The sequence below is a fragment of the Mercurialis annua genome, linkage group LG3 (assembly GCF_937616625.2).
Source record: "Mercurialis annua linkage group LG3, ddMerAnnu1.2, whole genome shotgun sequence".
Classification (NCBI taxonomy): Eukaryota; Viridiplantae; Streptophyta; class Magnoliopsida; order Malpighiales; family Euphorbiaceae; genus Mercurialis; species Mercurialis annua.
Window position 1 is genome coordinate 53717907 of NC_065572.1, and position 12725 is coordinate 53730631.

General features: G+C 40.5%; 2 protein-coding genes across 2 annotated transcripts; both read right to left on the reverse strand.

Annotated features, from left to right (window-relative positions):
• Positions 1-4762: 4762 nt before the first annotated feature.
• On the reverse strand, positions 4763-5236 carry LOC126672640 (uncharacterized). Its single transcript, XM_050366594.1, has one exon. The coding sequence runs from the start codon at positions 5234-5236 to the stop codon at positions 4763-4765; it is 474 nt and encodes a 157-aa protein (XP_050222551.1).
• A 49-nt stretch (positions 5237-5285) lies between these two features.
• Positions 5286-7144, reverse strand: LOC126672641 (uncharacterized). Its single transcript, XM_050366595.1, has 2 exons — positions 5556-7144; positions 5286-5514 (listed from the first exon to the last, which is right to left on the reverse strand). The coding sequence occupies exons 1-2, from the start codon at positions 7142-7144 to the stop codon at positions 5286-5288; spliced, it is 1818 nt and encodes a 605-aa protein (XP_050222552.1).
• Positions 7145-12725: the final 5581 nt, after the last annotated feature.

The window sequence follows — 12725 nt, forward strand, 5'->3', positions numbered from 1 at the left end:
GAGAATGTTTTTCACTAAGGGAAGGGTGAGTACTACTTTCTATCAAAATCACCCTTAACCTAAAAAAAGAGATAAAATGGTCTATATAGTGTTTACAAATGAGGAAATAGGAGACAACTCATAAAAGGGTGCTTGGCCAAATGAGGAAACCATGTGTGAGTGTTGGCAAAATTGCTGATATTTCCCATTCCTTCATGTCTCAAATCGAGACAATTGCTTTAAGAAGTTGTCTCAAAACGAGACAATCCTTGAATTAGCTACTGCTTAGGCTTTTCAAGTGTCTCGATTTGAGACAGCCTTTAAAGTGGGGTGTCTCGATTTGAGACACCCTTTGAGCTGAGGGAGAATTCTTCGCTTGCTTCCGACTTTCGCACTCGACTTCCACTTTCGACGATTCTTCACTCTTTTGGCCTCAAAATACTCTGCAATGCTCTTGATTCCCTGAAACGTACACACACGCTATAAGGTATACATTATCATAGAAAAGCGAGGTGAAAACATACAAAAGCATGCGGTATAGCACTCTAATTATAGGAGTATTTTACTCCTATCAAACCTCCTCACACTAATCTCTTGCTTGTCCTCAAGTAAGAACAAAGCTCACTTAACAACTAGGAATCAAGACTTAGCAAAACCGACTACTTGTCAACAAATGTACTCCCAACCGATGAAGATGCAAATGCAAATGTCTAGTGTCAACAACTCATGATTCATGCAAACAAATGAGGAATGCAATAGATAAGACATACGAAGATGGCACTTAAGACAAACCAATAATTTAAACAAATCTTGTCAACGACAATCATGAGAGTACTATCATTTAAGAGACATGCGAGCATTTGGTCAATTTCAAAACATGAACACGATGGCAATCACTCATAAGCATTAAACACTTGCAAATATCTCTCACAAGATTTCGCTCTCACACTCAAGTGTTCAAGGTAAAGAAATGAAGCACACAAAACACGGAATTCCCATAGGTTTGCTCATAGTCCTAGACTCCACTACTTAGTTCGGTGATCGACAATTATCATATGGTCTTTTACGGGTTGTAACGTGGCCAAGGGTCTGGGTAGGTCAGAGTTGATATTTAGGCTAAAACTTGACTTGAAACTAGATGATACATTAACATCAAAAACTTGGGCTAGCTTGGAATTTTAGCACAATTGAACTCTTTTTGAACTCTTATTACATTTTAATGCCTTTATTTCTTTTTCTTTTTCTTTCTTTCTATTTTTTTGTATTTTTGTAATTTTCTTCTTCTTTCTTATTTTTTTTGTATATTTTTTTTTCTTTCTTTTCTAGGCATAGAATTCTCTTCTAAGTTCAAGTTCAAACTCTTTCCTTTTCTTCAAGCTACTACCTCAACCTCCTCACACTAGTTCTCAAGTCAAGTTCGGGTGTTTAAAGTGGAAATGGAAGAACGGGATTAATGAGTGAATACGGTAATATTAACAAAGGTCTAGGCCCAAACTTGTGTTTGTAGAGGTAAAAGGGTAAGCTTTAAAGTGGTCTCTATAAATAGTTATACCTAATGTCATACTCATCTAATCATCAATCACTCAACAATGCAATCTCGAATGGACACCGAGCAAATTCTAGGAATTCCGGAACAAGAATGACACTCACAATAATCAATTAGGCTCAAAATACTCAAATAAAAGTGATGTCATTCTCATATGCTTAAGTCCTATGAATTCATGCCAAAATATGCTCATATTCAAAGTGAGACAAAATTGTAATTTAAAGCGCATATCATGAATCCGAATCAAGTACCTCGATCATGTCCAAAAATCACATAATTATAAGGTCCGCTTAAATGCCAATTACACATGTCTAATTCCATTGCATTTCATTAAGCAAGCATCAACCATAAATTGCTTAGACTAGACACAAGCATTAAGACATTCATATACCGGGAGATACTAATTGTTGACAAATTTTCAAAAATTGCATAAATTCTCATTTCCATAAACATGATTTCAAGACAACAGATTAGTGCTAGGCAACACTACAACCTACACACTATCAAAATAACAAAGCTTGCAAGAAAGTAAACTAAACAATCCTAACACAAGAAAGCAATAAAGATACCATAAATGAAACTCTAACGCATTCACTTTTCAACCCCTCCTCACACTATTTCAATGCTATGTCCACATTGCAATGAAATATAAATGGAAAATTGCATGAGTTAGAGTTGAAGAAAGCAAATCTTAGAGTTCAATCGAACTCGGATGGCTCGGGTGGTGGAATTGGGGACAGGAAACGCGGACCGCCTTGAGCATTGTAAAATTCTTGCACTTTTTGTTCGTGCCTCCTTAGTCTAGCATGCGTCCTATCTTGTTTGTACTCCATCCTTTTCCACATTCTTCTTTGTTCCTCCAAAAATGCCTTGTGGGCCGCTTCAAAATCATAGGGTGGTGGTTGCTCCCATTGGACACCCTCCGGAACGCCCGCTTGCTCTCCTCCGCCCTCGGTACTAGTTCCGGCCACATGCTTGTCTTTCCTTCGAGGTTGCTCCTTTTGCCTTCCCGGAAGTGGCTCCTCCCTTGGTTCAAACTCTCCCGCTCTAGGGCAAGGGACTCCGGGGTGACCCTCCTCCCAATTATCTCGCATGTACTTGCCGAGAATCCTTTGCTTCCTTGCATATCCCCCATGCGAGAGGTGGTCTATATCGATCAACTTTGGAGGGAACAACTTGTACTTGCTCTCATCAAATTCGGGGTCTTTCCTTGCCAAATGCATCGCAAACCATCCATGACCTATTTTCTTCTTCTTGTCCAGAGCTTCGAGCAACATTTTCATGAACCGGCAGCTGACATTGACTTGTACGTCCGGGTTGGTTTGATCCTTGAGTACCCGAAGAATTAGCAAATCCGATCTCGTCACTTTGTTGTACTCATGGCGCCCGGCATAGGTGTGTGCATACCACTTGAGCAAAACAATTGAAGCAATATCCCGCACCTCATTAAGCTTGGCATTATGACTATCATACACCGCTTTTCCCGATGCCCCGTTCCATGCTAAATTGTCATCAAAGTCTTCCGACATGAACTTCAAACCCATATCGCACAGTGAAAAATCTTCGATTAAATTTGCAAAAGTGTACTCCCGCTCCTTTCCTCCAAGCCGAAAGGTGATGGTAGTCTCGCTTGATGGCGACGGTTTGATCATTGTGAAGAACTCATAGGTAAGTGCCTCACAATAATCATGCGGCAAAGCCACCATCTTGGTAAAATCCAACCAAGCGAGATATGCCTCCAAAACTTCATGGATGCCAAACTTCTTCATGCTATCCCAACAAATTTTGTATGCAACGACCATACCCTTCTTCCTTAGAATCTTGAACTTGTCTCCTTCCGCTACGGTACGGATTTCAAAGGGTGCATCAAAACGGTGGGTAAGAGACCCCGGAATATTAACCCCAAAAACATTGGACCCGGAGACACTCTTCTTGCGATTGGAACAGAAAGTTTGAATTGGTGGCTCAACTTCCGATGGTGGCGGATTCGAAGTTTGTCCGGAGGTCTTCGATGATCTTATGACTCTTGACATGATGAGAACGGCTAAAAGGGTATTCGAAAATGGATTTAGTTTTGAGTTTGGCCGGGATATGTGGTGGCTAGAGGTGGTGGAACTTTTGGCTAGATGAAAGAGAAAGAAGCTTTTGGATATGGAGGTTTGCTATTTTTGGAATAGAATGGTGGAGAAGATGAAGTGATGGAGCCCTTTTTATGGCAAAATTCAAAGCCAAGGATTAGAGGGCTAGGATTTGTCAAAAGTTGGTGATCCATCTCAAAATTTTCAATCTTGAAAGGCTAGGATCGAGCCACATCATCAATCCAAGTGAAACAATGAAGGACCAATGAGAAAAAAAAATCCCCCCCTTTAAAGAGCTTGTCTCAAATCGAGACACCCTTGATAAGTAGGTGTCTCGATTTGAGACACCAAGAAACGAGAAGCAGTATATACTGCTTCTTTTGTCTCAAATCGAGACAGCTTCCTAAGAGGCTTGTTTCGATTTGAGACAAGGGAAAACAGCATATTCTATTTCTCTTTCTCGGGGAACCTTGATTTTTTTTCCGAAGAATTGCTTCGCCGAACTCCTACACATCCAAAAACCGAACACACCACGTGTTATCTAGAACAAAAATGTAAAAATAACAAGCATCAAATACCAAAAGAAAGCAAGATGAAAAGCAAATAATGAAAACCAAACGAAAAACAAAGAAAGCAATAAAATCGAACCTCTTGGGAATGCCTCCCAAGTGCGCTTGTTTAAGGTCGAAAGTTTGACCGTCATTCTTCACAATCATGGAGGATCAAAACGAGAGACTTGCTCACGGCTCTCATTCATCAACACTCTTGGATATGGTTTGCACCACTCTCCAAGCACCTTAAAAACATCTCCATTGGCCCCCTCCAACTCAATCATATCATCATCCAATTTGCGCCGTGTTTTAAACGGTCCGCTCCACTTAGAAATCAACTTCCCCGCATGTGAATGCGCTTGAGAGGTTCGATCTTGGACGTAGTCGCCAAGAGTGGCAACTTTCTTGCATATTTGTCTCTTGCTTGCGGTTGCTATCCCATTAAGCTTTAACTTCCATGATGCCCAACGTCTTGGTTTTCCCTTGCGTGGCTTATCATGAGGTGTTGTCTTGATTTTTGCACACACAACTTCAGGTTCTTTCTTAGGAACCTCCTTTATAGGCATATTCAATGTGGGCTCGATAGTATCAATCTTCATGCATTTCTCCTACTCACACTTGTTTTTTCCATGCTTGATATCGAACTCCATGCTCTCATCATTCATTCTCAATGTTATCTTCCCCGCATTAATATCAACCAATGCTCGCCCCGTATTTAAAAAAGGACGTCCAAGAATTATGGGGCAATCTTTGTCGACCGCATAATCAAGCACAACAAAGTCCACCGGAAAGATGAACTTGCCCACTTTTACTAGCACGTCTTCCGCAACCCCGTGCGGTCTCTTGAGTGAATGGTCGGCCAATTGGAGCATCATGGAAGTTTGTTTTATCGGTTGGTTTCCATATATTTTCCTGAAAAGACATAACGACATTAGATTTATACTTGCACCTAAATCGCAAAGACAATTAAGAGAAGTAGAAGTGCCAATTAAGCAAGGAATCATGAAACTCCCTGTATCTTGTAGCTTGGTCGGTAGATTTCTTTGAATAATAGAACTACAAATTTCCGTTAGAGGAATCATTCCGCCTTGTTTCTAACTTCGCTTGTTCATAATTATGTCTTTCAAGAACTTAGCGTATTGGGGCATCTCTCTCAAAGCATTCCGCTAAGCTCAAGTGGATTTGAATTTTCTTAAATATTTCAAGGAACTTATGGAATTTTTCATTGTCCGGAGCTTTTCTTAACCGGCTTGGGAATGGAACCTTTGGCACAAAAGGTGGAGGCGGTGGTGGTCTAACATACGGGTCTTCAACATCAATGGCCACCTCCTCACGATCCTTAGGTAGTTCTTGACTAGAGCTTGCAACATCAATAACCACTTGAGGCTCATCCTCAACAACTATATGCCTCTTGCCATTAGCTTTTCAAGGTTCTTGCCACTCCTAAGCTCAACCGCGTTAAGTTCCACAATTTTGATGGCTTTCACATGCTCTCTAGGATTGTTTTCCGTAGTGGATGGCAATCCCCCTTGAGGTCTTCCTTGAAGTGCTAGGCCAAGTTGGGAGATTTGAGTCTCAAGGATTTCGTTTGTGGCGGCTTGGTTCTTTTGAAGTTGCCTATTTTCAAGCTTCATCTCTCTAAGCTCCTCCATCAACTTAGCAAGCATATTACCCTCTTCCACATTTCTTTGGGGTTGAAAACCGGGAGGATGTTGAGGTCTAGCACCTGAATTGTTACCATGGCCTTGATTGTGATGGTAATTCCCTTGTTTTTGTGGAGGTCTATTTCCACCTTGGAAACTTGGTCCCGCTTGTGGAAGAGCTTGAGCACTACATTGGCCTTCATTGTTTCTCCACCCAAAATTTGGATGGTTCCTCCATCCGGGATTATAAGTGTTAGAATAGGGATCATTAGCTTGCCTTTGACCCGCGATGTAGTTAACTTGCTCACTCATACTTTGCCCCGTAACTAGGCATTCGCCCCCGGAGTGGTTGAAATCCCCACAAAACTCGCATCCTACTTGGACATAAGCCACCGGAGCATTTCTTGGAGCAACTTGTTTCTTCAAAGCATCCACATGTGCTTGGAGTGAAGCATTTGTTGCTTTGATAGCCTCCATCTCTCTAACTTGATCGAGAGTCATTACCGACTTTTGACTAGGCGGTGCTCTTCTCTCTATCGGCCCCCATGTGCTACTAACCATGGCCAACTTTTCTACCAACTCAAGAGCCTCTTCATACGTCTTTTGCATCAAAGATCCACCCGAAGCCGCATCAATAGTAGCTCTAGTAGTGACATTCGTTGCATCATAAGAAATTTGAATCACATGCTCCTTGTTAAGCTTATGATGGGGGACACTTCTTTGATAATCCTTGAAACGCTCCCATGCTTCATAGAGCGACTCCCCGTCGAATTCCACAAACTCGCGAATGTCCTTGGTGAGATTTGTTGTCTTGCCATGTGGGAAGTACTTGTTAAGAAAAGCTTGAGCTAACTCCCGCCAAGTATGGATCGATTCAGTGGGTAGAGATTGGAGCCACAAACTAGCTTTATCCCTCAAGGAGAATGGGAACATCCGGAGCTTGATTTGGTCCGCGGTTATCCCATGAAGCTTGAACGTGTTAAGAACAACCAAGAACTTGGCTATGTGGGCATTTGGATCCTCATGCTTCAACCCGTAGAAAGCACGACGGTTCTCCAAAAGTTGTATAGTGCTAGGCTTGATCTCAAAAATTGTCGCTTGAACTGGCATAGCGAAACATCCGAACGTGGCGTTATCCACATCCGGCAAGAAGAACTCGCCCAAAGTTTGTCTCGGTTGATTTTGCACTTGCGGGTGCACTCGAGGGCGAGCTTCCCTTGGGCGCTCTTGGTGCCTTTGTTGATTCACATTCTCGAGTGGAGGAGGGGGTGGATATTGTTGTTCCCCTTCGTACAGTAGAGGATTGAACCCTTCCTCTACCTCATAATCATGCCTGTCACCCTCCATAACTAAAGGAATCCGGGCTCATCTTCTCACGCCTCTTTCGTGACTACCAAGATTCTCTTGGAAGGGTTCTAATGGGAGATTAGCACATCGTGTATTATGCATACACGAAAGGTAATTTCCTACACAAACAAAAACAAGAGAACCGAGCGTAAATCACGAAAACACGCAAGATGAACAACAAAAAGTAAAAACAGAAAATAACACTAACTCGACCGAATTTCAAAATACTTTCAATCATTTAAACACAACCTAGTCCTCGGCAACGGCGCCAAAAACTTGTTGACAAAAATCCAACTCGTAGTAATCCGTAAGTACGGGTCAATCTCACGAAGACTAGAGGTTTAAAGTGAGCGAAATTGACTTTGAATTTCAATTCGGAAAGCAATAGAAAGATAGATTTTTGGTTTTGAAATAAAATGAGCACACAAACAAACTAATAATCAACACACTATGTACTAATTAATTAACTGAACAATCAACTAATTAACACGAGATTTAAATCAATAAGAGTAAAATGCTTAGAGGTTGCTAATCATACCACAACGATATCTAGGAGTTCGGGTGAAGGTAATAGGATCTTAGGTCGGGTCAAGCTATTCTACGAAATCAAATCCGCTCTCTCGAGCCGGAAGAGAACGAGTAGAATCTTGATTAACACCACCGAAATCTAATCCACTCTCGTGCTCATAGATTTCGATACAATCATTAAGTCGACTAACAAGCAAACTTCACAACCGAAATAGTCCTAAATCACGCTAGTGCATCTAGGTCTAAATCATGTACTCCCTTACGTATAATCTCATTAGTTAGCTCTCGCCCTCCTAATTAAATCACACAACAAAGATTAAGAGGCCAACCTAATCTAGGCATTAAGCTCAAGAGGCACAACAACCAACATAACCCAAAAACCCTAACCCTAATCACCTAACTAACAAACATGGTAATCATAACAACCCCTAAACAAAGGGTCTAGCCACTAATCATCATCATAACACAACTAGTTAAACAATAACAAAGATTAAACATAGAGTAAAGAATGAGTACCTTGGAATAATAAATGAACATTAAAAGCATGAACAAGATAATGAAGCTTCAATAAATAAACTAATACTTGTGTTGAATAATCATCCCAAAGCAGCAAAATCTGGAAATAAACTTGAAGAACACTAAGAACTATGATGATCTATTACTATTTTAAGCTAGAACAATAAGAACATTCATAAAAGCTAGAGAGAATGTTTTTCACTAAGGGAAGGGTGACTACTACTTTCTATCAAAATCACACTTAACCTAAAAAAGGAGATAAAATGGTTTATATAGTGTTTACAAATAAGGAAATAGGAGACAGCTCATAAAAGGGTGCTTGGCCAAATGAGGAAACCATGTGTGAGTGTTGACAAAATTGCTGAGATTTCCCATTCCTTCATGTCTCAAATCGAGACAATTGCTTAAAGAAGTTGTCTCAAATCGAGACAATCCTTGAATTAGCTACTGCCTAGGCTTTTCAAGTGTCTCGATTTGAGACAGCCTTTTAAGTGGGGTGTCTCGATTTGAGACACCCTTTGAGCTGAGGGAGAATTCTTCGCTTGCTTCCGACTTTCGCACTCGACTTCCACTTTCGACGATTCTTCACTCTTTTGGCCTCAAAATACCCGGTAATGCTCTTAATTCCCTGAAACGTACACACACGCTATAAGGTATACATTATCATAGAAAAGCGAGGTGAAAACATACAAAAGCATGCGGAATAGCACTCTAATTATAGGAGTATTTTACTCCTATCAGTAGACATTGAGATTTCATCTCTCGGAAACCAAATGGCTCAGCTAACGGTATGATCGACGTTGATAGACCGAATTAAAGAATTGCAAGCAGACAACCCTCAATTGAAGCATCTAATTGAGGAAGTGCAACAAGGGAAGAGTCAAGATTTCAATGTCATCAACGGGATATTGAAATATGGCAATCGATTGTGCGTACCTGATATGGAAGATTTGAGACAGAAGATCATGGAAGAGACTCATGGAACGATTTATAGCGTTCATCATAGTTCCACGAAGATGTACCACGACATCAAGACAACGTATTGGTGGAGTGGAATGAAGAAAGATATTGCAGAGCTTGTGGCAAGATGTCCGACTTGCCAACAAGTCAAGTTGGAGCATCAGCGACCCTACGGATTTCTTCAGCCGTTGCCCATTCCAGAGTGGAAGTGGGAACAAATCACGATGGATTTTGTAGTCGGACTACCCAAAACCCAGAAAGGTTTTAACTCCATTTGGATAATCGTTGATCGTTTGATGAAGTCAGCGCACTTCATACCTATCAAGACGACGTACTCTGCGGCAAGGTTCATCGATAAGATCGTGGGCCTACACGAAGTACCAGTGTCAATTGTATCAGATAGAGGTTCTGTGTTTACCTCTCACTTTTGGAAGAATTTGCAAGAAGCATTAGGAAAGCGATTAAACTTTAGCATTGTGTTTCATCCTCAGACATACTGCCAGTCTGAGCGAACGATTCAAACGTTAGAAGACATGCTCCGACTATGCATATTAGACTTCGGAGGTAGTTGGGATACCTATCTACCTTTAGTCGAGTTCGCCTACAACAACAGCTATCATTCAAGCATCGAGATGGCTCCATATGTTGGAATGAAATTGGCGAGCGAAAGCTAACTGGAGCAGAGATCATCCAGATTACTTCTGAGAAAGTACCACTAATAAAGTAGCATTTAACTACTGCTTTCAGTCGACAGAAGAGCTATGCGGATCCCAAGAGGAAAGACATTGAATTTCAAATCGGAGACTACGTACTTCTCAAGGTATCACAAATGAAGGGAGTGATCCGTTTTGGAAAGAAAGGCAAGTTGGCTCCAAGATACGTCGGACCTTATCAGATCATAGAATGCATAGGCTCAGTTGCCTATAAGTTAGACTTGCCACCGGAGATGTCACAAGTTCATCCTGTCTTCCATATTTCCATGCTTCGAAAATATGTATCAGATCCTTCTCGAATAATCCAACCGCAAATGGTGGACGTAAGCGAAGAACTAACATTCGAAGAGCAACCCCTGCAAATCGTTGACATGCAAATATGACAACTGCGGACAAAGAAGATCCATATGGTGAAATTTCTTTGGAGAAGTCAATCCGTAGAGGAATGCACGTGGGAAACAGAAGAGGATATGAGCCAGAAGTATCCGTACTTGTTTACTCAAGGTACGTGGCTAAAGTTTTAAATTCGAGGACGAATTTATTTTAAGGGGGGTGAATGTAATACCCCAGATACTTTTAAAATAATTAATATAAAATAAATTATAAATCCCGTGACGGAAATTATTTTGCCAAGGTCCGCGAAATATTTTATAGTATTTGTGATGAAAGTTTCGAGTCAATCGGAGACCGTTTAAAATTTGGACGCGAATAGGTTTTCGATTAAATTGCAACTTTTGAAAAGTTTCAAGGACCAAAGTGCAATTTAGCCAATTATATATATATATATATATATATATATATATAATAAATGAAGAGAAAGAAGGACCTAGAGCCTTCTTCTTCATTATCAATTTCTTTCTTCTTTTGACGATCAATTACGTTACGTCGTTCGATCTCCGTTTCTCGTCCGTTTTCGACGTTCCATAGCTCGAATTGATCATATTTCAGTGGCCAATCACGGTAAGCTTGACGTTTCGCCTTTTTAACGGATAAATTTCACGATATATCGAGTTAAAGTTTTAGGCCACGAAACGGATTTATCGTTTTAACGATTATATGATTGATTTATAGCGTTTCGAGTTTAGATTTCGTGTTATTGATGTGTTTGGAGGTCGTTTATGTGTTGGGATGCGGAGTTAGGTTTATAGCACGTTAGAAACCCCCAAAAATCGGATTTGGGGGCTGTGCACAAACGTGCACCAGCTGAGGTGCACGAACGTGCACCGCAAGGCACGAGCGTGCACGTGAACCGTTTTGCCCGATTGTTTTTTTTTTGAAACTCCGTTTCGCATTCGCATATCGAGATGGAAATCGATTGATTGAGTCATAACCTAATGAGGTTAAACGTGAATTGAGTTAGAAATGAGATAAGAACCATAAACGAGTTAGCAACTGTTTATCGGAAAATACGCGTGAGAAGCACGATGGTTAATAAGAATAGTATAGTGTGTCTCGAGTCTAGAGTCAATCTTAGAATAGGTTTCTGATATGAGTCAATTGTTTTGAAATCATTTTAGATCTGGCGAGGCAAGAGGCAGATGGACCAGGAGCTCGGGAAGCTTGACGTTTCCGAGCACCGAAGTATTTTTGGATAGCGTTTTCAGTGAGTTTATATAATTTACTTTTAAAGTATTTACACGAGCAAATATTTCATATTGCTTTACATTTGAAATGAATGGTTGCAATGCAATATTTAGACATGAAATACGTATATGATTGATTTAAAACCAGTATTGATCCGATGGAACGTGCTACCTATTGGGCGACAATAGGACTGTGTGATCACCAGTTTTGATCTGATACAGCTGTAAACTTGATTATGAATATGAATTTTCGAAGTTGGATAAAAATTTGATACGAGAACTCGGTTAAAGTAACTTGAGCCCCGTATCTAGTGGGTTCGACCCACACTTTGGGATTAAGAGGTTGGTCGCGGCCGACGTGGTTGAGTCAGAAAAGCTCCCGGGCCGGACTATTTGGACTAATTTGATTCGTTTGTATACGTTTGATATGTTTGAGGATTAGGGTTTCAATCAGATCATGTACTTGGCTACATATGATTTAAACACTATTGCATTGTTTTATGTTTTACTTGAATGCTTATTAATAATGTAAGAACTCACCCAGTATATTCCCATATACTGACCCCTCACAGCTTTCCCTCTCAGGTGAAAGAAGTTTTTGAAGCACCAGACTTCTATCCTTGATCTAGAAGTCTGATATTTTTGAAAGTATGTAAAGAAACAGTACTTTACTCTTAGAGTTGCAGTAGATAGATGTTTTATATTTCAGTCTGTATCAAACGATTTTCTGTATATATAAATTTAATGTTTTAATGTTATAAATGTTTTACGCTTGCTGCGTTATTTATCGTTTGTGATTGCCAGAGGATATGTATAGCCTGGCATGTTTGTAGCATGACACGTGTATGAGTATGTCATGCATGAGGTTTGATATTTGCAAAAAGATTATGTACATTTTTAGGCTTGCTACGGGTTTCGGAGCAACCACTCCCATTCCCTAGCGCCAGTCTCGGCCAATGAGATTGGGTCGTGACATAAATTTCTAAATTAACTTGTCAATTCACGATAATAAAAATAGACCCTCCTTGGTCTAAATCCAAAATATTTAATTTATTCTCGACCTCGTTAACTTTAAATATTATAATTTAGGACACATGGAACCACTTAATAACCATAAAAATACGGGTATTATAGTGTGCTCCACTGGTGGGTCGGTCCTTGCGAGCACTTGGTGCGTAGGAAGCCTCGCCTGACAATACTGCATGGTTAAGACGTCGTATGGCCTTCTCTTCGTAGTGATTTGAATGATTATCATGCTACCGCCCTTGTGTCCGCTCCTTG